Consider the following 26774-nt stretch of genomic DNA (forward strand, 5'->3'; position numbering starts at 1 on the left):
CTCTCTCTCTCTCTCTCTCTCTCTCTCTCTCTCTCTCTCTCTGTGACACATTGGGAAATTCACTTGAGCTCCCTGGCACTTTTTTTTATTTTCTTATTTGTAAAATGAGAGCGTTTGACCACATGGCCTCTGAGAATCATTTTGGCTCTATATCTAGGAACCTATGACTATATGACCTCTTCACAGGATTGCAAAACTAAAGCTAGAAGAAACCTTAGAGGCCCTCCAGTCCAATGCCCTCATTTTAAAGATGAGGAAACTGAGGCTGAAGCAGGTTAAGTGACTTGCCCAAGGTCACCAAGGCAAGGATCAGAGGCAGAATTTGAGCCTAATTGCTCTGACTCCAGAGTTAGTGCTTTTTCTCCTCTGCCACATTATCCTCATATTGTTCTAGTTAGTTTTAAATCCTGATTTCTATGATAACTCATACCAAAAAAAAATGGCACCTTTTGGACTTTTACAGAAAGTCTCTTCTTATCAGTGAAAAAAACCAAACAAATTCTACATAGTGAAATAATTTGAGACATCACCTAAATAATGAACTTGCTTCTCTTACTGCTTCTGAATTTACTTCAGTAGTTAAGATAGTTTTCTGCACATAACAATGCTTAATAAATATTTTTAATGGAATTAAAAGTCCTAATAGTATAATTATAAATATTTATGATTAATCTAGCACAACATTACTCCTACCTCCCTTTTTAATGAGCTTGCAGAAGATAAAATTATAGTCACAGACTTTAAGGTTTTGGTATCAAAGTCAGGTTTTAGAAACCCAGAACTGATCATTAAGCTATATGTAATTATTGAAATAGAAATTATTCACCCTGAAAGTGCAAGAAGAATAATCAGTTGCTAATTTTTAGATAATTTTCATGCTGTTGTAGAAAAATACTAGATAGTTAATCCTTCTCAATTCAAGAAAAAGGAATAATAGGGGCGGCTAGGTGGTGCAGTGAATAGAGCACGGCCCTGGAGTCAGGAGGATCTGAGTTCAAATCCAGCCTCAGACACCTAACACAAAACTAGCTGTGTGACCTTGGGCAAGTCACTTAACCCCAATTGGCCTACCTTCCCCCATCCAAAAAGCAAAAAAAAAAAAAACAAGAAAAAGGAACAATAAGAAAATGACTGCTTGGAGATTTAAATATTTAGATTCAAGATTTCAAGAATTCATAAATGAATTACAATAAAATGTATAAACTTCTTGAGCAATTAGGGATAATTTTTTGGTTTTGTATTCTAAGCAATTAGCACATTTCTTTGTGAAATGTAGGTGCTTCATAAATGTTTATTAAAATGAATGCTATTTTATAACATTCCCCAGGAACCTTAACTTTTTTGTTATTTAATTTCCTTTCTTTTGTATTTGAAGGTTTTTCTCTTGATCATTTGAAGAACTTTGCTGTTTTTGAAATAAATTCAGTAACCATGTGTCTTGGAATCTGCAGCTTTATTGTTTTGTTTTTTTTCTAGAGGCTATCTATGAATTCTTTCCATTGGCATTTCATTTTCTAAGTTCAGAAGTTCTGGACAGTTGTTTTGTATTATTTCTTGCAGTATGGTATCCAGGTAATTTTTTGTCTTGCCTTGTTCTTCTGGAAGATCTTTGATCCTTTGGTTGTCTTTATACAGCCTGTCTTCAAGATAGTATGTTTTGTATGGATAAAAACCATATTTTCTTTTAATGTTATTATTTTTTTTTCCTTCCTTCTTCTAGATCATCCTTCACTTCTGTATATTTGCATCTCCAATCTCTTATTCTGTCTTTTGCATCTTTGTTAGACTTGCCAGCAAACTCAAGTCTTTCTATTCTACACATTATTTTTGCTGCGTAGACCATAAATTCTGCACTCCTGATTCTCATTTCTCTTTTAACCACTCAGGAGCAGGGTACTGTGGTTCTATGTTCTCCTCAAATCCCATAGGGTTCTCTTCATCTTATCAAGTGTTGAATAATTTTTGTTTTTCAGTATTTATTCAGTGATGGCTGAATTTGTTTAACTAGATTTGAAAGCCATATTTTCTTCAGCTTTTCATGTTTTCTCTGTTGGTTTGTCTGCTTATGTTTAAGGTCTTTTAGTTTTCTCCTTCCTGAAATCTTGGATAAGTTAATTTTTCTCCACTTATTTTCCCCCATTGATCACTTGCTGACTTCCTCCCCTCTGATGGTAGTTTCTCTGAAGGCTAGATTTCAAAGCATCTCAGTGTCCTCCCACTCCAGGCAATTCACAGTTTACCTGTCTGTGTCCTCTGCTCCAAGCAACACTTCAGGGAACAGAAATGGCCCCAGCTGAACATGGGGGTCTTTCCATCAGATTTAGTGAAGTGCCTCACAGTTCCCTATATCCAGTGTCCTGTCCTGGTACCTGTCCCACTCACTCTGCTCCTCAGTCCTCTCATCAGGCATTGGAAGTCACTGGTTGATTTCTGTAGCTTGGGTCTCCAAGGCTGGGGGTAGGGGCTTTGGGAGGGGGCTGAGTTCTATCTCAGGCCCAACCATGTGTTCTGCCACTTTCCCTCTGTTCCACTGTTTTCTTGCAGAAATCTTTTGAAGCATAGGAAGTTGTTGCTGTGGTACTAAATGACTGTCCCAGTCTAAGCAAATTTCTGCCTCCTGAAGTCAGGATCTCCACAATACTGTAAAGAGAAAAGAGGCGACTAGGGTATGGAACTGAGTTTTGTTGCAAGCCTATGTGTTGGGTCCTTGGTTTGGTTAGTGCAATCTTGCTGTTGGTAGCATAGTAGGCACTGGGGGAGGGGTGTTGATTGAGCTCAGGGTAGGCATCAGTTTATGTATTTTTAAAAAATTTCTTTTGTATTCTGGGTGTCCTAGATCATGGAGACAGCTGAACTTGCTTTATTTTGGTATTTGAAGAGGTTTGAAAGATCATGGGGTCAGAGAAAATGTCTAGTCCTCCATCTTGCTGGTCGCGTGACCTGAAATTCCAGCCCTTAACTTTTTACTGTTGTTATCTACCTTCAATACCTCTAGCAAGTGAACTATTATTTCAGGTATTAAGTATTATTACATGACTCTCAATTCTGCACAAATGTGGCATTCACAAAGTGATTATAAGTTCTGCTAAACTGAAGATGTCTCAAAGCATGGGTGAAGGCCTAACAGTTTCCTTGCAACTGTTTTAATCCCTGGGCTAGTATGGTGGAATTTTACTGTTCTCAATTATTATCAAGGTGTTAACAAACTAGAGGTGACTTGGAGGTACTGAGGTCTTAAGAGAGCTTTCTAAAGGTGTGGATGAAGTTTAAATATACTTAGGAACTGGCCTTATCTGATAAATATGATCTCAAAGAATAAATCTGCTCCCTTGAGTGAAGGTCTGTGTTGGAAAGAGCACTAGAAAATCGGGGCTGGATTCCAAGCTCTGCTGCTTACTAACTAAATGAGTGACCTCCAGCAAGGTACTTCCCACTTCTCCCATCTGGTGCCCAGTTTTCATATCTCTTAAATGAAAGAGGTGATCGATATGAAGTAGGTGTCATCTAGAGCTAAACCCCTAGGAGGTGTCCAGATTCTGAAGTTAGACTTCAAAAAAGCAGATGTCTTGAAATTAACTTTAGTAATGATCACATTATAGCACTTAGAAGCATCCTTAATAACATATTAAAAAACTCAAATTAAACAAAACCACCTGTTTTCTGAGGGCTTCTAGCCTCTTCTCTCTTTCTTCTTGTTCCTTTGTTTCCTTAATGGCCATTTCCTTTTTATCCATCCAGCGCTTTTCCAGTAATTCCTGCCTAAATTTGACCCTTTAAGTAATAATACAAAAAGATGTTTGCAAAGTGTCATTATAAGCCTGGCAAATATGCAGAATGAAACATCAGGGCAGAAGTTGCTTCAGGCACCATCTTACTGCAGTATATGTTATTCTAAATCATTTCCCCCCAGCAGCTCTGTCATAGAAGGGACTTTAAGAGATTGTCTATTTTATGATTCATCCTCATAAAATTCCCTTCTCACTTTTAATCACGCTTCTTACAGTCAGGACTGAAGCTAAACTATCCCTGAAAAACAACCCTCAAACTTATTTTTAAATATTTCATAGACTTATAGACTGTTAGATTTGGACATAACCTTAGAGATCAATATTTCCAGTATTCCAGTGCCGTGCCATTCATAATGATAACACAAATTTTCACCCTGACAATTTTAAATGTTAAAAAACAATGCTGCTGATTGCTACACATAGCATTTTTAGTCAGAAGAGTAAACAAAAGAAAATACTCCAATACTGCACTCAAAATGCTATTACTGTCAGAATATATTTATGAAATGTTTTTTTTTAAATACTTTGGACACATTTTCATTCATTTCTGCTCTTGGATGACCTGTTTCCTTTGCTGAGTCTTTATAGAAATGCACTTTGACATCTGTAGATGGCAGCAAAAAACATGATTCTCCCCTCAGCATTCTTTCCACTTGAGCTATTCCATTCCCCCTTGAAATTCACAACTATTAAAACAGGGCAGAAAACTACCTAAATATCTAACCACATCCATTCAGCATTGGGGTGAAGAGTTCCTCTCATGAAACAACCATACTATTCCTCTGCAATCACACTGAATATTAAAGATACAAATACTTCTTTCAGAAATGGTAGGTGCCAGGCTCTCTGAATAGCAAGCACCGTACCCCCCAACACCTCTATCTTCTAAATTATATCAATTATTTATGGTTTATACTTAATAGCTTTTGAGGGGCAAAAGCTATTTTTGTTATGCCAAGTCTTTGTGCACAGAGAATACACCTCCATTTTTCATTGATGTATCTCACCCCAAGCCCTTGCCTCTCATGAGAAGCAGCAGAGGATAGAGGAAAGAGCAATGAATGAGTGAGTGTGAGGAACTGAGTTCAAATCCCAGCTCTGCCCCTTATTATATGTGTGACCTAGGCAAGCCTCTTACCTTCACCTGTAAAATAAGGGTGTTGGATTAAATGTTCTCTAAGGTCCTTTCTAGCTCTAAATCTGTGAGTCCCAAAATAAGCCCAATGTGTAATGAATTCCAAGCCCCTATCACCATTTCAACCCAGGAAAAGGTGCTTCTATTAATATAACCAGGATATAGTAATTTTTTAAAATTATTTTTAAATCATGGCCTATATTCCTGCATCTCTCACCTACCCTTGTCATATATGAATACTTTCTTACACTATAATGAGGTCCTACTCAATTTTAACACCTAGCACAGGATAAAGAGAGGATGGTTCAATTAAAAGATACCCTGAAATTTTGCAATGGCTGTATCCTAATTCTCACAACCTTCATAAAGTTCTACTTCCTTTGGGATATATAGGAATAAGTGCTCTTGTAGCTATAGTAAGGTTTCAGGTTACTCTATTACAAAAATTAAAAGAGCTGACTTGTGTTCAGAGGAAACTGACTTGAAAAGCATGAGTTAGTGGGTGGCATTCCTGTCTAGGCCACAGGAAAGGTTGGATCATTGGCTATATTGACCCTCCAGTAATCACCAAGATTAACAGGGTTGCCCTAAAGGTCGCCCTGGCAATTCAGTGAAACAGAAGGCCCATCCTCAATGTCTTCATTTTTAAGGATGATGTTATTGAGAAATCTCTCTCTCTGTCTGTCTGTCTCTCTGTCTGTCTCTGTCTCCGTCTCTCTCTGTCTCTCTCTCTCTCTCTGTCTCTCTCTCTCTGACACACACCTGCTTTGTCACTTTTCCTCCCTTCTGTCCCCTCCCTTGTAGAGAAGTGATTTGAATAACCTCAGCAAAAAAAAATAAGATGTTCATACATTGATGAAAAAACAAACAATATAACTAAATGTATTATCTAGAAAAATTTCTGCACAAACATTTCACCATTTGACGTAGTCTTTTCTTCCAGTTAAACCATGGCGATGAAATAAAGCACTGACAAATGGTTCAACTCACTGGCTGCTAAGTGCTGGGTGGTGAATTCCCAAACAGGAATCCTGGGTTCATCTCACAACCTGTGTTTTTCTCGTTGCATCTACAAAGGCTGAAAGTGCTGCAGAAAGGGTACTTTCAAGTCCTCTGGGGGAGGAGAAGCATCATACTGTTCAAAAGCAGCAGCTGCTGTAGAATCAGGTGCAGCATTAACTACGATCTGAAGAGGATTTGGCTTAAGCCTTGGGGCCAGAGCACAGTTGCCCTGACTAGAAGCTTCCCAGTAGAAAGGGAGAGTTTATCTATCATTTAGAAGCCTGTTTCCTGTGTGCCCCGAACTCAAAGGGATCAGCATTCAAATGCAAATGGTTTTGTTAAACACCTTGAAGTGTAGTAACAAACTCCCTCGGCTGCAGAAAGTGTTGAACAAACCCAATCTCCTCCTACCTCACTCTCCTTTTGAAGCCAAAACTTATTCCAGCCTCAAAAGAAGACACATTAAAAAGCCAAGCGACAGACAGGAATTGTGTCTGCACGGGCTTTTTTTCCTTGTCTTTTTTTGAAAATTAGTTTAATGGGGAATGAACTAGGACATGAAGATACATGCAAGAGTCTTACCTGACTGTAACCTAACCACTGGATATCCTCACTCCTGTATCTCATATTTATACACACTTTCCACTAACGCAGGGAAAGGCTATATTACACACACACACACACACACACACACACACATACACACACAGATGGTCATTTTTGCTGAACTGTTTTTTCTCTTCTTTCTTTTTCATTCTTTGTTACAAGGGAAGGCTCCTGGGTAAAGAAAAGGGAGGGGGGTCCTAAGATTCTGGAATGAAGATGATGTAAAAACAAAGAATATCAATACATTCTTTTTTTAAAAAATACAGGAGGAAAAAATAGATTCTATCAAATGCTCTCAGCCGGAGGTAGCCTTTTATTAAAAGAGGTATGAACCACTTTCCTAGGAAGGAATTGTGCAGACTCTAAGGGGTGAATGTCTTTTATCACTCCATAAATGAAGCTTGCTTGCTTACAAAAAGCAAGCTGCCCCATGCCAGACTCCTGGGCTCCAATCTGAGTAAAAGGACATAGATATGAGCCTCAGGAACAGGGACTTTAACCCAGAAATGCTGGAGCTGAAAGATGGTGCTAGGGAGGGTTGGGTGGGATTAGGTTTAAGGAGAGGGGCACTGGAAAAGCATTACCCGTACCATAGTTAATCTATTTCCAAAACAGTGACAAATAAATGTTTGACCTAATGGTCTTTTTGCATCTTTTCCCAATATTCTTTAAGGTTAGATCTTTAGGTAAACAACAGTAAAAGCATTTGATGTGGATAAGAACATAGCAAGGACTATATCAAGCACTTGTTATTTCAAACCTGTCATTGGCTGGAGGCTGCTCCTAGGAGAGAAGGCCTCCTTGATGAACCACTTTGGCACTACTCAGTTCTCTAGAATCTCTTCCCCCCTGTCTAATAGCTGATCATGCCTTGACAAACCTCAGTCCTGGATTACTCCTACCATTTGCTCTCTACATTTTAATTCCTTTTTTTTTTTTTTTAAGCAATTGGGGTTAAGTAACTTGCTCAAGGTTACACGGCCAGTTATTATTTCTGGGTATGGTGCTGAGTATCTGAGCCCAGATTTGATCCAGGTCAGCCCGACACTGGAGCCGGTGCTCTTGCTCACTGAGCCACCTGGCCGCCCTTAAGCGATTGGGGTTAAGTAACTTGCTCAAGGTTACTCAGCCAGGTGTTTCTGGGTGGGTGGTAAGTGTCTGAGCCCGGGATTCGATCTCCAGGTCTTCTCAACACTGGAGCCGGTGCTCTTACTCGCTGTGCTACCTGGACGCCCCAACATTTTAATTCCTATGTGGCTGAACAGACCTGGAGAAAATCATGCAACCATGCTGCCTGGGTCCATTATAATTTTATATAATCTCAACTCCCAGACTGACTTGCTATCCCAAACCTATCAGACCATCTTTGCTGGATCCTCCCACTTGCACTTTCCCTTCCCCCACTCAGTCACTCTCTTAGCTAAGGACCTTGCCTCATACTTTAAGAAAAGAAATTAGTCATTCATTGAGATCTCACTTCCCCACACTCCATCTTTCATCACTCATATATCTTCCCCCAGTCTTAACACCAGTCTTGCATGAAAAGGTGGGCTTTTCCCTTGACAAGGTCAATTCCTCTACATTCCTGTACAGCAAGGTAGCTCAGTGGATAGAGTGCAAAGCCTGAAGTCAGGAAGAGTCATCTTTCTGAGTTCAAATCTGGCTTCAGAAGCTTACTGGTTTCATGACCCTGGGCAACTCACTTAACCCTGTTTGCCTCAGTTTCCTCATCTGTAAAATGAACTAGAGAAGGAAATGGCAAACCACTCCAATATTTTTGCTAAGAAAATCCCAAATGGGGTAATGACGAGTCGGATATGACTAAAAAAATGACTATCATCCTCACTCTCTGATTTTTATTCTGTCTTCATCTACTGGCTCCTTCCCTGTTGCTTACAAATACATTCATGTCCCCCTCACAGTTAAAACAAACAAGCAAACTCTCATTTGACTTGCCATCCACATTGGTTGCCATTCTATATGTCACCCTATCTGTCATCATATATATGTCACCCCTTCTCAGCTAGACTTATTCACAAACCCAAACTGATGTTCCTAAAATATAGGTTTCACTCTGTCACCTCTCTGCTTAATAACCTTCAATGAATGTACATTACCTCCAAAATAAAACTTTTTAAAAGACAAGGTTTTGTTTGGACTTTAAAGCTCTTCACCAGTCAGTCCCTTCCTACCTTTCCTGTCTTCTCACACTTTACTCTCCTTCATGTACTCTATGGTCTAGCCCCACTGGCCTCCTTGCTATTCCTCACACATAGCATTCCATCTCTTGAGTGCAGGTCATTGCTTGGTTGTCCTCATGCCTGGAATGCTCTCCCACCTCACTTTCTCTCAGATTCTTTGGCTTTCTTCCAGACTCATCTCAAATTCCACCTTCTGCAAGATGGCCCCTCTTAATTCATGCTGGACTAGGGCCTTCCCTCTGAGATTACCTTACATCTCCTCTGTATAATCTTGTATATACATAGTTATTTACATATTTCTCCCCAATAAGATGTGAGCTCCCTGAGGCTAGGGACAGGACTTTGCCCCTCTATGATACCTGGCACATAGCTGGTACTTAACAAATGTGGTTTTGTTGTTTTTTTTAAACTAATTGATTGACAAGAGAGAAGCATGTCCATGGGGAACGTATAAGATTCTGAGTCTGCTTTCTTGGCCCATCAAGGACCTGTGAGACTAAAAGCATAACTCCTCAATGACATGGACCAGTTGGACAAATAATATCATGACTTCTGGAACAGTGATATATACAGGCAAGAGGAGCATGTAAGTACAGTATCTCAGAGCTGGAAGGAATCATCTAGTACAATTTACTCATTTTTATTGAAGAAGAAACTAAGACCCAGAAAGGAAGTCATTTACCCAAGGTCCCACAGCTAGTTCATAGAACAGTAAGGACTAAAATGTGAAGCTTCACATTTGGGAGCTTTTTAATTTATGTTGGGGGGGTGGAGGGGGGAGAGGATGCCGCCTTTACAAACTACATGGGAATTCATTTATTACTTTGGGGATCATAATGTAGATTTGTGTGCAGAAATGTTATTTTGCCCCAAAATACAGTATGATTGGAAGCATTACTTAGATAAGTACATTGAGTGAATTTGAGTGTATGTTAAACTATCTGACATTTTTAATATCATAAAGAGAATTGTAAATCTATTAGGCACTTTGATACTTCAAGAACCTTATCAACGCATCCCTCTACATTATGGTAGATTGTCTTTGCTGTAACCAAAAATTCATCCCCTGGTGGCTGATGTAGTAGTAATAAGCTTCTCTGATTATAGGCAGGCTGGTAGGTAACTATAAGATAGTCATGATACTTGAATTTGAGCCTTTGTGGAATGGTGGGCCTCACCTGAACTTGTATTTCATTGGCATGACCTTTGAGAGGTTGGGGTCACCTCCATGCCTTGATGAAGCATCAGAGCAGGACTTGAAGAGAGGTTCAGTCTGTACTGGAGTGATTCTCACAGTGCTGCTTTTGTGGTCACAAGATATTTCTGGCAGATTTTTAAAAACTTGTTATTTGTATGCCCCCCACCAAGGGGCGACATCATAACTTTTAGTTGTTATTCAGGAAGGGAAGTCACATTGGGGATTTGCCCCTAATATTGGTAGAATGCTTAAATCCTTCCACTTTGTATTAGAAATACACGGAAAAAAATGCTTTTAAAAGCTAAAAGCTGAAAATTAAGCTTAGTTGATTAATACTATGCTACTGTTAAAAAAAGGATTGTTGATAGGCACATGCAATTTTCTGATAAGCGTAATTTCACTTAAAATGTTTTCAGATTCATAAATATTCAAAACAAAACAAAAATGCCACATTACTGGAAATGGGACTTTATAAAGCCATGCTTCTAATATGTGCAACCACATTTTCAATCAATGATGAATGATGTTCTTTACTTTATAAAATCGCTGCATTCACCACTTGGATTTAACTATATTTAGCCTCTGCTAATGATAACAACAAATGACAAATGAAACATTTTAGTCTATTCTTATTATTAAGGAGATACACATCAAATATAGAATGCCTCTCTGTCTCTGCTTGTGGTAGGGATGGCATAGTAACTGCTACAACAAAAGAAACCACAATCTTTTCCCTCAAAAAGATTTAGCCAAATAAGAATAATAAAACTTGGCTCCTACAATACTGTCAGAAAATCCCCTTTATACTCCCTTTCTTCCTTCCCTGGCCTCTTACAACTTCTGTGCAAATCAGACATCAAAGGGGTCACAGATTTAAACAGTGATTCAGCAGCCCACGGCAATGAAGTCAAGTCTGATTTTCTATTAACATAGAAAATGATTAGAAAAGAGCTTTCACCACCACCCTACAATTTAGCATTCTTTTCTCCTGAGGTAAAACCAACAGAGTAGAACAGGACTTCCTCAAGCACCTTGGGGAATATCATTGTTTTAAAAGTAATCCTCCTACTTAAAAAGTAAAGAACAAACAAAAAAAAAACCCTCATAAAGTAGAAATTCCCTAAATTGAGGCTTTTAAACACACATATGTTTAATGAAATGAAAATTGCATGAAATTTGAATGAAAGCAAAAAATGAAACACTTTGTTCTTTCTTTTATGTGTATAGGTATATATTATACATATGCATACACATGCATATATGTGTATCTATGTATACAACTACCTATATATAGCTATGAATGTATAGATACATATTTATGCATGCATACATATATACATACACATATGTATGTGAATGCAAATTTGTATATATATATATGTATGTCTATACAATAAAGAGAACAGCATGTTCTATTCTTGACACATGTGCATAGGCTTCTGTAAAGAACCTATTCAGGGCTCCTTTCTAGAAGGTTTACTACTTCCCTGGTTGGTGTGTCTTCTCTTTCAAGTTTCAACATTTTTCCTCTGAGGCTGTTTCTCTTAAGTTGGGCCTCCCACCAACTTTTATTTTCTCTGAATATGGACTGTGGGGTGGAGGTCTGGAATAGAGCTTCTTTTCATCTTCAAGGCCCGACACCCACACAGTGCAATGCATCTATCACATTCCAACAGAGTGAGGAGAACTTTTCTTCCTTACTTTTGCCACTAGATCTAAGCAGAGAGAGAATAGTGTATGCCTACCACCAAGGGGTTACATAACTTTTAGTAGTTATATACTCATTGTATAGCCCCTCTCCACCACCAACTTGACAACTTCTATTGCCTAAAGCTCCATTTTGAGGGGGTAAGATGCCAAAACTAATATCCTGTAAAAGCAGCAAAATCAGGCCAAGAGAGGCATGTATCCTTTGTGCAGTGGTCCAATGCCAGACTGATGAGAAGGAACACAAGTGTACCAGGCATCCTTCTGACTAACCTGGTAGTCACTGAACATTACTAGAATAAATATGAAAAAGTTAGTAATATCCCTTAGCACTATTTAAAAATGGGCCTATATCTCCTCACTCACAAATGATGAGTGTGGTCAGAAATGAAACTTTGAAACCCTAAACTTTCCTTTCCAATTTTCCTCCAAGGACAAGAAGACCTTACCTCTACAAAGAAAAGGAGGGAAAAATACTGAGATGGACAATTTATAAAATATAAATATTTATAAATATGTTTATATTTATTTATATGGCATTTATATAATTACGCAGTGTTTTTATATACTTTTGTTTGTTATTATCCCTATTTTGGAGTTGAAGAAATTAAAAGTAAGAAAAGTTATTTATCTCTGTGTTAATAAATTTCACATAGAATACTGACATAAGAGTCCACAAGAAGTACCTAAAAAAGAACAGTCTTCCCTATGCAGTAGTAGTTCATTATAACACAACTGATTATTTTCATAGGTCTGAATACACCATGGAGTAAATCATAGCTTATAAAACATAAAAATCCATGCTGTCAAAACCTGTTATGACATGATTATTCTATAAAATGGTTGTGTGTCCTGTTCACCCCAAACTAGTGTATTTATTCTTATTTCAGTTGGCAAATATTGGAAGTATCCCCTAACCCAAGTTGAAGAGTATATTTTATTTCTTAAAATCATGACCAATGGTCTGCTTCTCAAGTAGATAAAGAGTTATCTTTGAAGCCAGGGAGACCTGCATTGAAGTCTTGCTGACATACACAACTGGCAGTGTGACCATGAACAAATCACCTGAACATTTTTTGGTATTCTAAACAATTCTCTAAGACTATAAATTGAGGAGAGGTGCTTATTTGGAAAAATTAAAAGAAACAAAGGAGAGATTATAGGAAAATGGTGATGTGTTAGGATCTAAATGAGCCCATTTCTCTCCCACAAATACTTCCAAAGGAACTCTAAAAATGTACCAGAAGGAATAATGACAAATACAAACAAAGATAATCAGCTATAAACTCCTCTGTTCTGTCCAGGGCCTCACAAAAGACTGCCAGAATACTGGAAAGAGCAGAGAAAAGTGAAGGTAAGTAGAAGAAGGACAAAGCATCCCAGTCCCAGGACAGGTAACAGAGTCACTCTAGCCAGGAAGGGACAAGCTCAGGGGTTTCATCTCCACTCACATCAAGAGAACAGACCAGGCCAGTGCTAAGCATGACAAGGGGAAACCCAGGGACCTTCTCTGCTTTGCAGCAGAAGGTGGAACCAGATAAGGAAGCCCACATTTACCCCACAAATACAAGCAGTCCTGGCCCAATCTAGTATCCAGGTGATCCTGACTCAATCCAATATTCAGGCAGCCTGATCTTTAGTGGTAGAGAAATTACTGACCAAGAGTTGTGTATAATACAAGTGAAATTTTCAGCCCTATCATGCTCAATGTCTACAGTGATTTCAACTTACCAAAGATATATATGAAGAAATAACTTTATTGTACATATTTTTCCTTTAAGTTGATTGTATTTAAACTTAACAAATAAAGTGACATTATTATAATTATCATTAATAATAATATCTAATTTTAAATTTTGTAAGGCATTTTATATACATTATCATATTTGATCCTCAAAACAACCCTCCAAACCAGGTGCTGTTATCATCCCAGTTTATAGATGAGGAAACAAGGGGTCAGATATTAAATGACTTGCCCAGGGTCACCCAGCTAGTAAACAGCAAGCCTCTCAAATCCAAGTCTTCATTATAGAATTATGTATGTGCAAAGTATGGTGCTAGATGTACCAAAGAAGAAAAATATGGGGTGGCTAGGTGGCATAGTGCACATTGGCCCTGGAGTCAGGAGGACCTGAGTTCAAATCTGGCCTCGGATACTTAACACAAAACTAGTTATGTGACCTTGGGTAAGTCACTGAACCCCAAATTCCCTGCATTCCTCCCTTCAAAAAAAAAGTTAAAAAAAAAAGAAAAATACTAATTTCCTGCTCAAGGTGCTTATAGTCTAATAAGGGAATGAGACGTGTTCAGTTAGAAGAGAAAAAGGCTCTTCTAACTAGAGGGATCAGGAAGGCCTTGTGGTAAAGATGACACCCGAGCTGAAGCCTGAAAGAAAAGAGGGACTTCAAAAGCCTCAAACCTAGGCTCCCCAAAGCTGGTCATCCATTCTGTGCCTGATTACTTAGTTTTCATAGCTCTTCCCTATATGTCAAATTCCAGTCTATCAGGCACCACCTTATCGTGGGAGACAAAAGTATTTCTTAAAGTTGTCTTTTATAGAAACAATTGAGTCCCATTTGCTATGAGTTCCTTCTTCCTCATCTCATATTACCCAATGCCTTCTAGCAACTATTTCCTTCATCACTCCTGTCTCCCATCTTGATGTGACTCTACTCCTTTCCCAGACTAACCCAAACAATCTCATTCTTTCCCAGCTCCTCCAATAGATTGCCCCCTCTGTCATCATCACTCTTCCTGTCCACTGGCTCCTTCCCTACTGCCTACAAACAAGCCCACATCTCCCTCATCCTGAAAAAAACAAACAAAAACCAAAACTTACTTCCTTGCTAACTAGCCAATATGTCTTCTGTCCTTTGTGTGTAAACACTTGGAAAAGGCCTCTATACTACACACCTCCATTTACTCTCTTCTTACTCTCTCTAATTACCAGTAAACTCTTAGTTGCTAAATCCAATGATCTTTTCTCAATCTTCATTCTCCTCGACCTCTCTGCAACTTTGATACTGTCAATCTCCCTCTTCTCCATACTTTCTTGTCTGGACACCACTAGTTTTCAGGACACCACTCTCTCTTGGTTTTCCCACTTTCTATCAGACAACTCCTTCTCAGTTTCCTTTTCTCTATCCTCATCCAGATCATGAATTCAAACTATAAAAGTCCCATAGGATCCTAGGGCCTCTTCTCTTCTCCCTCTCTACTACTTCACTTGGGGATCTTATCAGTTCCCATGGGTTTAATTACCACCTCTATGTTGATGGTTCTCAAATCTACATGTCCTGCTCCAACCTTTTTGCTGCCTTCCATTCTCACATCTGTAAATGCCTTTCAGATATTTCTTTTTTTTTTGCCTTTTGGAGGGCAGTTGGGGTTAAGTAACTTGTCCAAGGTTACACGGCTAGTTTTTTCGTGTGTGGGTGTTAAGTGTCTGAGGCCAGAACCGAACTTGGGTCCTCCTGACTCCAGGGTCAGTGCTCTACTCACTACGCCATCTAGCCGCCCCCAGATATTTCAAAATGAATGTTCAGTAGACATCTTAAACCAAATATATACAAAACCAAACTCATTATTTTTTTCTCCTAAACCAGGGGTGGGGAACCTACAGTATTGAGGTCACATGTAGCCCTCAAGGTCCTCAAGTGCAGTCCTTTGACTGAATCCATACTTTGCAGAACAAATCGAGGATTTTGGATTCAAAGGGACACACTTGAGGACCTAGAGGGCGACTTGTGGCCTGGAGGCAGCAGGTTCCCCAGCCTGCCTGGAACCTTCTCCACCTCCTACCTTCCCTATAATTGAAAAGGGCAATACCATCTTCCTAGTCCCTCAGACTCACAACCTAGGAGTCAGCCTTGATTCTTCACTGTTACTCAACTGTCACTTCCAATCTGTTGCCAATATTTTTTAAACATCTCTCAAACACAGCCCCTTCTCTCCTCTGGCACTTCCACCATTGCAGTGCAAGTTAATCCCATCCATCTCCATTTAGCCACAAAAGTGATTTTCCTAAAATTCAGTTCTGATCATGTCACCCCCAGCCTCTTACTAATCAACCCCAGTGGCTCCCTCTTGCTTTCAGGATCAAATATAAAATGTTCTGTTTGGCATTCAAAGCCACAAACAGAAACTGGACTGTTTGTAGATCAGCAAGCCCTTTTACAAATGGCCTGATTTCCAAGCATGGGTCATTGTGCACATTAAAAATTCTGAGTCTTTTATAACACAAAACTGAATACTTCAATTACATGAAAGTGCTGGATCCATTATGGGCCAGGGTAGATTGGAGAACTGCAATACCCTGACATATCCATCAGAAAGATTAACCAGTAGCAAATGCTCCAAGAGATAAAAACAAAATAACATTGCTCTACAGAAGCTTTCAACCCACACAGACGTCGCAGATACTAATGATAATCCTCTACCCTGAATGGGGGTTGGGTTGGTCAGATCTGGAAGGGCTATAGAGAATAAAAAGCCAAAATATTTTGACAAAATGATAAGTGTGATAGTTTAAGCTTATTAGATGCACACTTGAGATTTTTTCTTTCAATTAATTGTAATTAATTAAGAAATATTCAAAGAAATAGTCATACACAAGCAGATGACATATACTACAGGTCATCTTTATAGATGAAAAATATAATGTTGTATTTGTATTTAATTCCTTTCCTTTTTCTTTCTTTTCCTTTCCTTTCCTTCCCCCTCTGATCCCCTCCTCTCCACTCTCTTGTCCTTTCTTCCCCTGTTCTATTCTATCCCCCCCCCCCCCCACTTCTCCTTCCCTTCAGCCTGGATCTCCCCCTCTCCATCAGGCCAGAAGCTTAACTGGTCCAACACTGATAACATGAGAGCTTTGATCTGCTCTGTTTCTGACCTGAGCCACTTCAACTCTCCTTAAGCAGCCTGGTGGCTACAGACTGAAACACATTTCAAAAGAGGGCAATTACAAGTTTAAACCAGAAAAAAAAAAAGAAACAAAGGTGAGATTATGTGGAAATGGTGTATTAGGATCTAGAGGAGCCCATTTCTCTCCCACAAATACTTCAAAGAAACTCTAAAAATGTACCGGAAGGAATAATGACAAATACAAACAAAGATAATCAGCTATAAACCCCTCTGTTCTGTCCAGGGCTGAATGAAAGAGTGCCAAAATCCTGAGGAAAGAGCAGAGAAAAATGAAGGTAAGTAGAAGATGAAGGACAATGCATTCCAGTCCCAGGGCAGAGAACAGAGTCACTCTAGCACCAAGCCAGGAATGGACAATCCCAGGGCTTTCATCTTCACTCACATCAAGAGACCAGACCAGGCCAATGCTAAGCAAGACAAGGTGAAACCCAGGGGCCTCCTTTGCTTTGCAGTAGAAGATGAGACCAGATCAGAAAGCCCACATTTGCCCCAGCAAATATAAGCAATCCTGGCCCAATCCAGAATCCTGGTGATCCTGGTCCAACTCAATATTGAGGCAGCCTGAGCCTGAACCATGGGAGACAAACAATTGTGCCAAAAGGTAGGGACTACTATTTGCCACCCAGGGCTTACCCACCCTAGGGCGGAATAGAGGAGTAGTATTTGACCTAAGCATAAGTCCTGAATCCTGAAACTGAAGCTGGAGACATGAATAAACACTAAATGCAACTGAAAACAATACTGAATGCAAAGAAGAAACACCTTGGATTCTGAGAAGCCTAGAAGGTAAGCCCCAGAAGAGAACAAATCCATAACAGGCCCAAATAGTACCTCAAAGAAAAGAATATACTTGTGCCTAGAGGAAATGAAATAGATATATAATGGAATGTCTAGGGAGGGAAAATGACAAGGAGAATCAATACCTTAGAATAAACAATAGTAAACCTTACCCACGAATTAAACTCCCCCAGAGTTAGAGTGGGTCAAGCAGAAAACAACTGCCTATTTCAATACATCACAAATGAAAACTGCCCTGATCTGTCAGAACTACAGGGAAATGTGAAAATTGAAAGAATCCAGCTTTGGTGGAGGCAGTTCCAGTGTCAGCGCTCTCATAGTTCAGGAAAAATATTGCAGTAAAATGAAGCATTTTCACATCATTAAGCAGGTGACAAAAAGAGATCTACTTTTCTCTAGCACAGCAAAGATACACAGCAAAAAAACAGTGGCATTTAGCTTCTATGGCCACAGAGCCCCTTGTCTCCACATACAAATGCATCTGCACCTCTGCCTCAAGTGGTCTTCAGAAATGCCCCAAGTCTGAGGGACTCTGTCTGCCTGTGGCTGGGACTTTTTATGGTTTCAGGTGACTAAGAAGCAATATTGAAGAAGCCCAGTCAAGTAGTAGGGATGGTTTTGTCTCCTTTTAGGAAAAGCTAACCCCTATTGAATGTGGGAAGGGAAGAAAGGCCAAGGTCTCTCCCATTTTGTGGTTGGTAGGAAAGAAGTTGCATCAGGAAAACACTGGAGAGTATTAGTCTTATCACAACTTCCTAAAAGAAACCCAAAATGAAAATGTCAGGAGTGCCACAGCCAAAATCTAGAATTTTCAGGTCAAAGAAAAAATACTATGGGCATTTCAAGTTAAAGCACTCCAAGAAAGAGTTCAAGTAGCAAAGAACCACAATTAGGATCACAGAAGATGTGGTAGCTGACATTATAAACAAGAAGAAAGGCATGTGATATTCCCAAAAGACAAAAGGTAGAGAATTACTCCTAAAAATAACCTTTCTGGAAAAATCAAGCATAATACTACAGGAGGAAAACTGATCCTTCAGTGAAACAGAGGATTTCCAAGTATTCCTGATTTTAAAAAAAGGCCAGAACTAAGGAGAAATATGAACATGAATGAGGTGAACTCATCCATAAAATGGTAAAAGGATAACAAAATGAACTAGATAGCAGAATCCAATGACATGTTATTTATAAGAAACACACTTGAAACATATTCACATCAAGTTAAAATCAGGGTTTGGAAGACATTATATTATGCTTCAGCTGAACTAAAAAAAATCAAACTCAAAAAAGCAAGCATGATTTCAGAGAAGACTATAGTATAAATACTGACTATTAAAAGCACAAGCAGGGAAACTATATTATGCTTAAATTAGCCACAGATAGATACAGTTCCAGGAAAAAATTGACAGCAATGATGTAATTGGGGGGGAGGATCTCAACGTACCCCTTATAGATATAGACAAATCTAATCAAAAGATAAACAAGGAAGAAGTTAAGAACATGAACAGAACTTAAAAAAAATCAGAGATGGTAGATATCTGGAAAATACTGAATAGAAACAGCATTTTACATGTATGTAGCTATACATAATACCTTTGCAAAAACTGACATGACTTGGGGCTCAAAGTCCTAATAAACAAATGCAGAAAGGGAAAAATACTACATACATGCATTGCTGATTACAATGAAATAAAAATTATATTCAATAAAGTCTTTGAAGAAAGAATTAAAAATTAATTGGAAACCAAATAATTTAGTCCTAAAGAACTAATCATAGAATCAATAGAAACAAATCATAGAAGCAATGGAAAATTTCGTCAGAGAAAATGACAAGACAACCAAAATGTGTGGGAAGCAACTAAAATGATCCTTAGTTCCTATCTCTAAAACCTTTCATCAAGAAAAGAGAGAAAGTGGGTGGCGAGGTAGAGCAGTGAATATAACACCAGCCCTGGAGTCAGGAGGACCTCAGTTCAAATCAGGCTTCAGACACTTAACACAAAACTAGCCATGGGACCTTGGGCAAGTCACTTAACCCCAATTGCCCTACCTTCCCCCTCCAAAAATAAAGCAAAAAAAAAAAAAAAGAAAGAAAGAAAAGAGAAAGAAAAAATCAACAAATTAGAGATGCAACTAAAACAATCTAACAAAACAGCAAATTAACTCCCTTCAACATAGCACCAAGGTTATACTGAAAATAAAAAATGAGTTTAACAAAACTGAAAGCAAAACAAACAAACATGGGCTTTAAATGATAAATAAATAAAACTAGGAGCTTTGTGGAGGGTAAGGAGGGACTAACACCATAAATAAATAGCTAGTTTTTTTTTTTAATAGAGGAAAACCAAATTACATAAAAATAAAGGAGAATTCACACACACTCCCCAAAATGAAGAAGAAATAAAGGAAAATATCGGAAATCATTTAATTATAAGCCAAAAACACTTATATAACTTGAGTTAAATGGATGAATACTTTAAAAATATAAAGAATTTAAAATATAAATATTAAAAGAAAAAATAATTTCTTTATATAACTCTAGTAAGAGAAAAAAAAATTGAATGAGCCATAAATTAAGAAAACACTTGAGGACCAGAATGCATTTATATGTGAATTATATCAAACATTTAAAGTACAATTCATTTCAATATTATGCATACTCTTTGCAAAAACAAGAAAAGAAAGTACTCTTCCAATCTATGATACAATAAAATATCTTCTTGATACCTAAACCGAAGAGAGACAAAGTAGAACAAGGTAACTATAGACTAATATCTCTGATAAACATTGATAAAATATTATCAAATAGATACAACATATTTTTTTTAAATTATACCTAATAATGAGGGTAGACTTATAGTAGAAATGCAGGATTGGTTCAATATGAGAAAAACTATAAACAAAACACATTAATAACAAGAACAAGAAAAATCATATGATCATATATGCTTTAAAAGCTTTGAACAAAATCTAACATCTTATTAAAAACACTAGAAATCATAAAACTAAATGAACATTTCCTTAACATGGTAAACAGTATCTATCTAAAACCAAGTACAAATAATATATGTAATGGAGAAAGGTTGGAGGCCTTTCCAATAATGTCTAAGTAAAGTATGATTGACCACTTTGATAACTGTTATTTAATATTTAATATTAATACTATTAAATATAGTACTAGAAAGAGATAGTTATAGGAATGTTATGGGAATGGGAATTTAAGATCTTTCCTGCCCCTAGGCCCTTTGATAGGCTTAAGTGACTCTGAGAACTTTCCTTGATTTGAAAATATACTCTGTCCCCTAATAGGCTGAATGTGGTCATTACCTGGAGCCTGTGGAAGGAGGCTGGTTTTCAGGAATGCCCACACACCTGTTGCTTTTTGATTGGGCAGTGGGTCAAAAGGGTTGTTACATTCTCTGAGCCAGGAGAAGGCTATATATACCCTGATGAGAAATTTTGCTTTGGGGCTCACTTTGAAAAGTGTTGTGTGTTTTGACTAGATGAGACTCTGAGCAGCTGTTGAGTCTCCTGGCTTTGAAAACCCAGATGTTGGTGCTTCCCTCTCTGGTAACTGTGACTAGGTATGGATATAATGGCCAGACAGTTGGAAGCCTGTCTGCTGAATTGTTTCTCCTTCTGCTTGTAACTTGTTTGTATTCTCTGAAGTTCAGGGTGCTGACTTTTCCCCCTGAACTAGGTAAATGACATATGTTTGATTAAAGCAAGATTGTTAACCCATTTTGAGTTGCTTTTCTTTAGAAAAGCAGATCTAAGTACCTGTATTGGTAGCCACCCTGGATAGTCTAGGGTGCTTGCTGCTACAAAAATAAGACACGAAAAAAGAAATATAGGGATGAGCAATGAGGAAACACACTATAGTTGGGCAGGGTATTTTTGTACATGATATGGTGGTATTTCTCAAAAACCTTTCAGAGATCACTAAAAAATTAACTAAAATAATAAATTGACCAATTTCAGGATATACAAAATCCATAAAATCATTAGCCTTTCTGTATATTACCAAGAAAAAACAAAAGATAAAGATAGAGAAATTCCATTCAAAATAACTGCAGAATATATAAAATATTTGGAAATCTCTCTACCAACACTCAGGAACTACATGGAAGCAAATTAAAACATTATAGAAACAAATATGGACCTAAATAATTGGAGAAATATTGATTTCTTCTGGTTAGGCTGAAAAAAGTTAATAAAAATGACAATACTACCTCAATTAGTTTAGTTTTTAGGTGTCATAACAGATGATTATTTTATATATTTAGAAAAAAATAAAATTCATCTGGGAGAAAAGGCCAAAAATCTCAGGTAGTTTCAGATTTCAAACTATACTACAAAGCATTTATCAACAAAGCAACTTAGTATTGGTTTAAAAATAGAGAGGTCAGACAGTGTATAAATTAAGTATACAGCATGCAGAAGAAAATGAACTTTTGGGTTTGATAAGCCCTGTGGTGCCAGGTACTTGGGTACTCACTACTCAACAAAACCTACTAGGAAAATTGGAAAGCAGTCTGGTAGAAATTAAATATACACCAACATTTCACACAATATAACATGCTAGGTTCAAAATGGATATATGATTGACACATAAACAAAGTAGAGGAATGAGGAAGAAATTACCTTTCAGAACTATGGACAAGGGAAGAGTTCATGACCAAAGAAGGAATGGAGATGGAAAGAATTAATGCAGTTAAAATGAGAAAGGAAACATAACTGCGGGGGGTGTCTTTGTAACAAGCTTCTTTGATAAATATCTCATATTCAATATGTATATAAGGAACTGCTTAAAATTTATGAACCATTCCTCAAAAGATAAGCAAAATCAAAGTGCACTAAACCACAATAGCCATAGCTCATTGCTCCTGGACCTTTACATAGCTACTGCCTTTCATATTCATCTGTCCACCACATAGTGAAAAATCAACAAAGCTTGGATAGCTTAAAATTTGTGGGTCATTATTTTCTGAGCATTGACCCCCACCCAAAATGCTGCCTTTTCTCTAACTACTGCCCACATAGGCCCAGGTGTGGTGTTCTGTCCATTTATGTGTCTATTGCTAATGTAAAACATATAAACAAAGTAGTATTCTCGATTCTGTCAAAAGTCAGCAGCCCAGGGTATATAGCTGTTCATTCAACCCACACTCCTCACCCACTCCTACATCACTATTATGTCATCGATTCTTATCTAGAAGAATAACTCATCCATTTTATGACTTAGCCCTCTTGCTTAGAAATGCCTCTTCCTTTGCATTTTCTTATATTATTTCACTTATCCACCTTAAAGTCATAATATAAACATGCAAATTAATTAGATTAGTGATTATATGGTAAAAGTAGAAGCATTAATTTTATGCAATCTCACATAATTACTGGATCCAACCCTTCCCAAGGTAGAAACTCCTAGACTAGAGTTTATCTCTGCTCCCTTCAAACTCCTAGCTATAGAACAAGATTGATAAAGAGAGCACCAATCTGGCAATTCAATATCTTATTATAGGTTTCCCGTTTCATTGTTAAATGGGTGCTGGACACAGGCAGTTTATTTACTCATGGCTGAATTAGAAAGCTCTCTAAAAACTTCAGTGGTTCTCATAGTTATAATTGCATGGAGAAACTAAAACACTAGGTTGATCTTCTAGCATCCTGGAAAAGTGTTCCAGTGTTTGTTGAGTGAGGTCATACCTTATTGCCCCAGAACCTAACACCCATGGATGCCACTTGACTGTCAAAAATCTATCATTGACAGCAGTAAGGGGACAGATGCAATTCAATCACCATTGTGTTTCTCTCTATTCCTACCTTTTGTCCTGTGTCTGATGTCAACCCTTTCCATACACTATTTGCATTCGTCCTAGAAGCCTGAGTCAGTTACATCAGACAATCAAAGTTGAAGTTATGTCAGAGCATCAGAACACAAGAAAAGGGCTAGGATGCCTGGCACTCTAGCATAGATTCCTGCTGACAGGTTACTCTTATGGAGTAATTTGGTAGAGCAAAACCTTCTGTCAAATATTAGTAACAATAGAAGATATGAAGGACAGCTTACCTCATCTGTGGGTTTGCATCATTTAAGAATCTCTTTAATATTTATGCTTAACCATGTTAGATAAAATATTCTATTTTGTTAGTAAAAAAGAAATGATATTGAGAAAAAAAATACCCAATAATGACTATGAATAGCTTGGGTATTTGCAACTTTGATATCTAAGTCAAAGCACCATCAAGGAGATAACAAGTTACACCACGAGTAGAGAACCTATGGCCTCAAGGCCACATGTGGCCCTCTAGGTCCTCAAGTGTGGCCCTTTGCCTGAATCCAAACTTCACAGAACAAATCCCCTTAATAAAAGAACTTGTTCTGTAAAACTTGGATTCAGTCAAAAGGCTACACCCAAGCACCTAAAGGCCACATGTGGCCTCAAAGTCACAGGTTCCCCACCCCTGTGTTACACTAAGTAAATACTTACAAAGCTCTTTAGGGGAATAAATAGCCTCCTGAATGTTAAGGTTGCAAACTTAAGCTTCTTAATTGAAGATAATGTTATAATATACATATTGAAACATATGTAATGGTAGTTGTCCATCATTGTGGTCCCCTTCAAGAATGAAGTCACTTAATTCTGTTTGCCTCAGTTTCCTCATCTATAAATTGAATTGGAAATGGTAAACCACTACAGTATCTTTGCCAGGAAAACCCCAAGTGGGGTCATGAAGAGTCAGACATGACTGAAAAGACCAAACAACAACCTCTCTCTCCAAACCCAGTATTTTTTCTGACTCTTTACTATACTGTTTGGTATGATGGACTGAGAGAAAAGGTGTGAATTTCTCAGCAATATACAACATCAAAAACCTTAAAAGCAGGTATCACTAATGAGGGGCCAAACCAAGTTTTTGCAAATGAGTGGCAAGGATATTAGTCATCATACTACCAATTCTATTTACAGTCACACAATTTATGATCCTGAAACCAAGAGTTATGCGGAACAGAAAACTACTATTTGGGACACTAGAAAGACAAATTGCTGTTCATTCTATGGGGGGAAAGGTTTAAAAAAGGGATGCCCTAAAAATTGCCTGCCTTGACCTAAACATTACATCTGAGTGGAATCATTTTATGATTCAAGAAAGAAAAAAGCAATCCTAAATATATCAGCAGATGAAGAGATGGGATAATTTTTTTTTAAGTAATAGTTTTTATGTAAAGAAGTCGTTGAAGAGGCATAGCACCCAAGAGGAACAAAAGGATATGAACCAAAAAGCAACCTTAGATTAGGTAGTCAGGACAACAAGATATACACTCGTGTTTGCAGCTAAACTCTCAAACACGGATACCAATATTATCCAGGTCACCCTCAAGGACGGGCTGTTACACATAACTTACAACAAAAAGTATCTGAGTGAGACATTAGGAAAAACCTACTAACAGGATAAGAATGTACCACAGAAGGAGGTTACAAATCTGTTTGAGAAAAAGAGCTTTATACATCTGGGTTAGAATCTGGCACAAAGACTGAATGAACCACAAGAGATTCCTTCTAGTTATATAAGCAGGTATAATTTGCATAGTAGCTTGAATAGGCTTTAAAAAATATTGGTAATTGGTAAAAACTCTTGGTATTGCCAAGAACTGTGCTTGTATAATCCCTCACAAATTCTGGGTTTACATCATTTGACAGATCTTATAATGAAGACTTAGTTGACAGATTTAATGATGGCTAGCTGGAGTCAGGAAGACCTGAATTCAAATGTGGCCTCAGACAGTTAGTAGCTATATGATCCTGGGCCTCAAGTTCCTCATCTGTAAAATGAACTAGAGAAGGAAATGGCAAACCACTCTAGTATCTTTGTCAAGAAAATCTCAAATGGGATCACAGAGAGTTGGACGCAACTGAACAACAGGTATTACCACTAATGTATGTGTTGGAGTTCATACTAAAAAGATATTTCTGAAGTAGACTAATCACAAAAAGTATAATTAATGTTTACAAAGGATCTAGTGATCACTTTGTAGATATACCATTAAAAGACTTAACATATTTGAGTGTGAAAGCACCTTAAAAGTCATGAATGACTTCTAATAGAAAAGACATTATATTTTGTACAATGTTAAGAAAAGATACAGAGGTAGACAGAAAAGGAAAACATCTGGTTTTATTATTCAGAGGAATTCCATAACTATCAACTCCCTTGCAGCTGGCAAGCACCCCCCAAACCAGATAAGAAAAGTCAATTTAACCTTAGAAATGCAGCTTGCTCAGGTCCCTTCTTTCCCAAAGGGTCATCTCATTTTCTCATACTTCAAATGCCTAGTTCTTACAGAATAGGAAACACATTGTGTTCCTTTGGAAAAGAGATAACAGTCTGAGTTTTCTGGAACAGTGAAGTGTAAAAATTAAGGATAAGAACTACTATGAAGAACACTGCTTTCTCTGTAGAGAAAAAACAACATACACTCATGCAACAATGGCTTTGTTTGCTTGAGAGGTCATTTCAGTAAACTCTTGGGCAAATGAAGACTCTCCTTCTCTTACTTGCCTAAAGCATGTCAGCACAGGTACAGAATTCTCTCAAGTCAAAACTGCCATTTCTCTGACTAGGTTAGCCATGTCTGAGGTCCTACCCAGGCGGTTTGGAAGAGTGTTCTAGCGTTTCATTAGCAAACTAATGCACCAGTACCTTCCATGGCTAGAGGCACATTCTAGTTGTTTGTAGAGAAATAGCTGCAGGATTCTAATGAAAACAGAGTTCAGAGGAATTGCAATAAATCCCTTTATGCCACTTTTAATATTACCCCTGCTGTATGTGTAATTAGAATTTTTTAAAAGCTTATGTTTTAAAAATTACCAAGGGGATTAAGTGGAACAAGTAGGCTATTTGTTTGGAGAGCCATGAGAAACAAATAGCATCAGATAAGCAAACAATGCCCTCCAACCTTATTTATTCTTTATAAAATAATTCACAAAACCATCCTAAGTGAGAAATATATCAGATCCAGATAAGCTTGACTTCAGAAATGTACTTGACACAGAACATTTAATAACCACTAATGGAAATGTTTTAACACAAAGGGGAAAGAAACTACCCGACCACTGCAGGAGGAATCTGGTTTATGTTAACTTACTCTAATAAGACTTTCTATGATAACAGACATATTATATCAAAGAAGTAAGGCGGTGAAATATGAAGGAAATGCGGAGGTTATTGCTTTACTTTAAACGAGCTGACTTAATGCCTCAGTGGGGCTGGGACGTGGAAGGGACCAACAGAAAGAGGAGGAAGAGCAGACTTCAGGGGAAGCTGAAGAGGAGCTATGCTGTTGTTATTGGCCCCCATTCCTACATCACTATTAACTGATGCTTCAGCTGGCTGAGTTCAATTCACCTGGC

General features: G+C 37.9%; 1 protein-coding gene across 3 annotated transcripts in view; it reads right to left on the reverse strand.

Annotated features, from left to right (window-relative positions):
* Positions 1-26774, reverse strand: part of CCDC148 (coiled-coil domain containing 148) — a 288487-nt gene that overhangs the window by 7539 nt on the left and 254174 nt on the right. For all 3 annotated transcript variants that reach the window (XM_069080750.1, XM_069080748.1, XM_069080749.1), the window contains one exon: positions 3654-3771. In XM_069080750.1, the coding sequence (XP_068936851.1) occupies positions 3654-3771 (118 nt within the window). The remainder of the gene's footprint in view (positions 1-3653; positions 3772-26774) is intronic.

Source organism: Petaurus breviceps, unplaced genomic scaffold (assembly GCF_028583685.1).
Source record: "Petaurus breviceps papuanus isolate PSGF00001 unplaced genomic scaffold, PetGlider_PUasm1.0 91133, whole genome shotgun sequence".
In the NCBI taxonomy this organism is placed as follows: domain Eukaryota; kingdom Metazoa; phylum Chordata; class Mammalia; order Diprotodontia; family Petauridae; genus Petaurus; species Petaurus breviceps.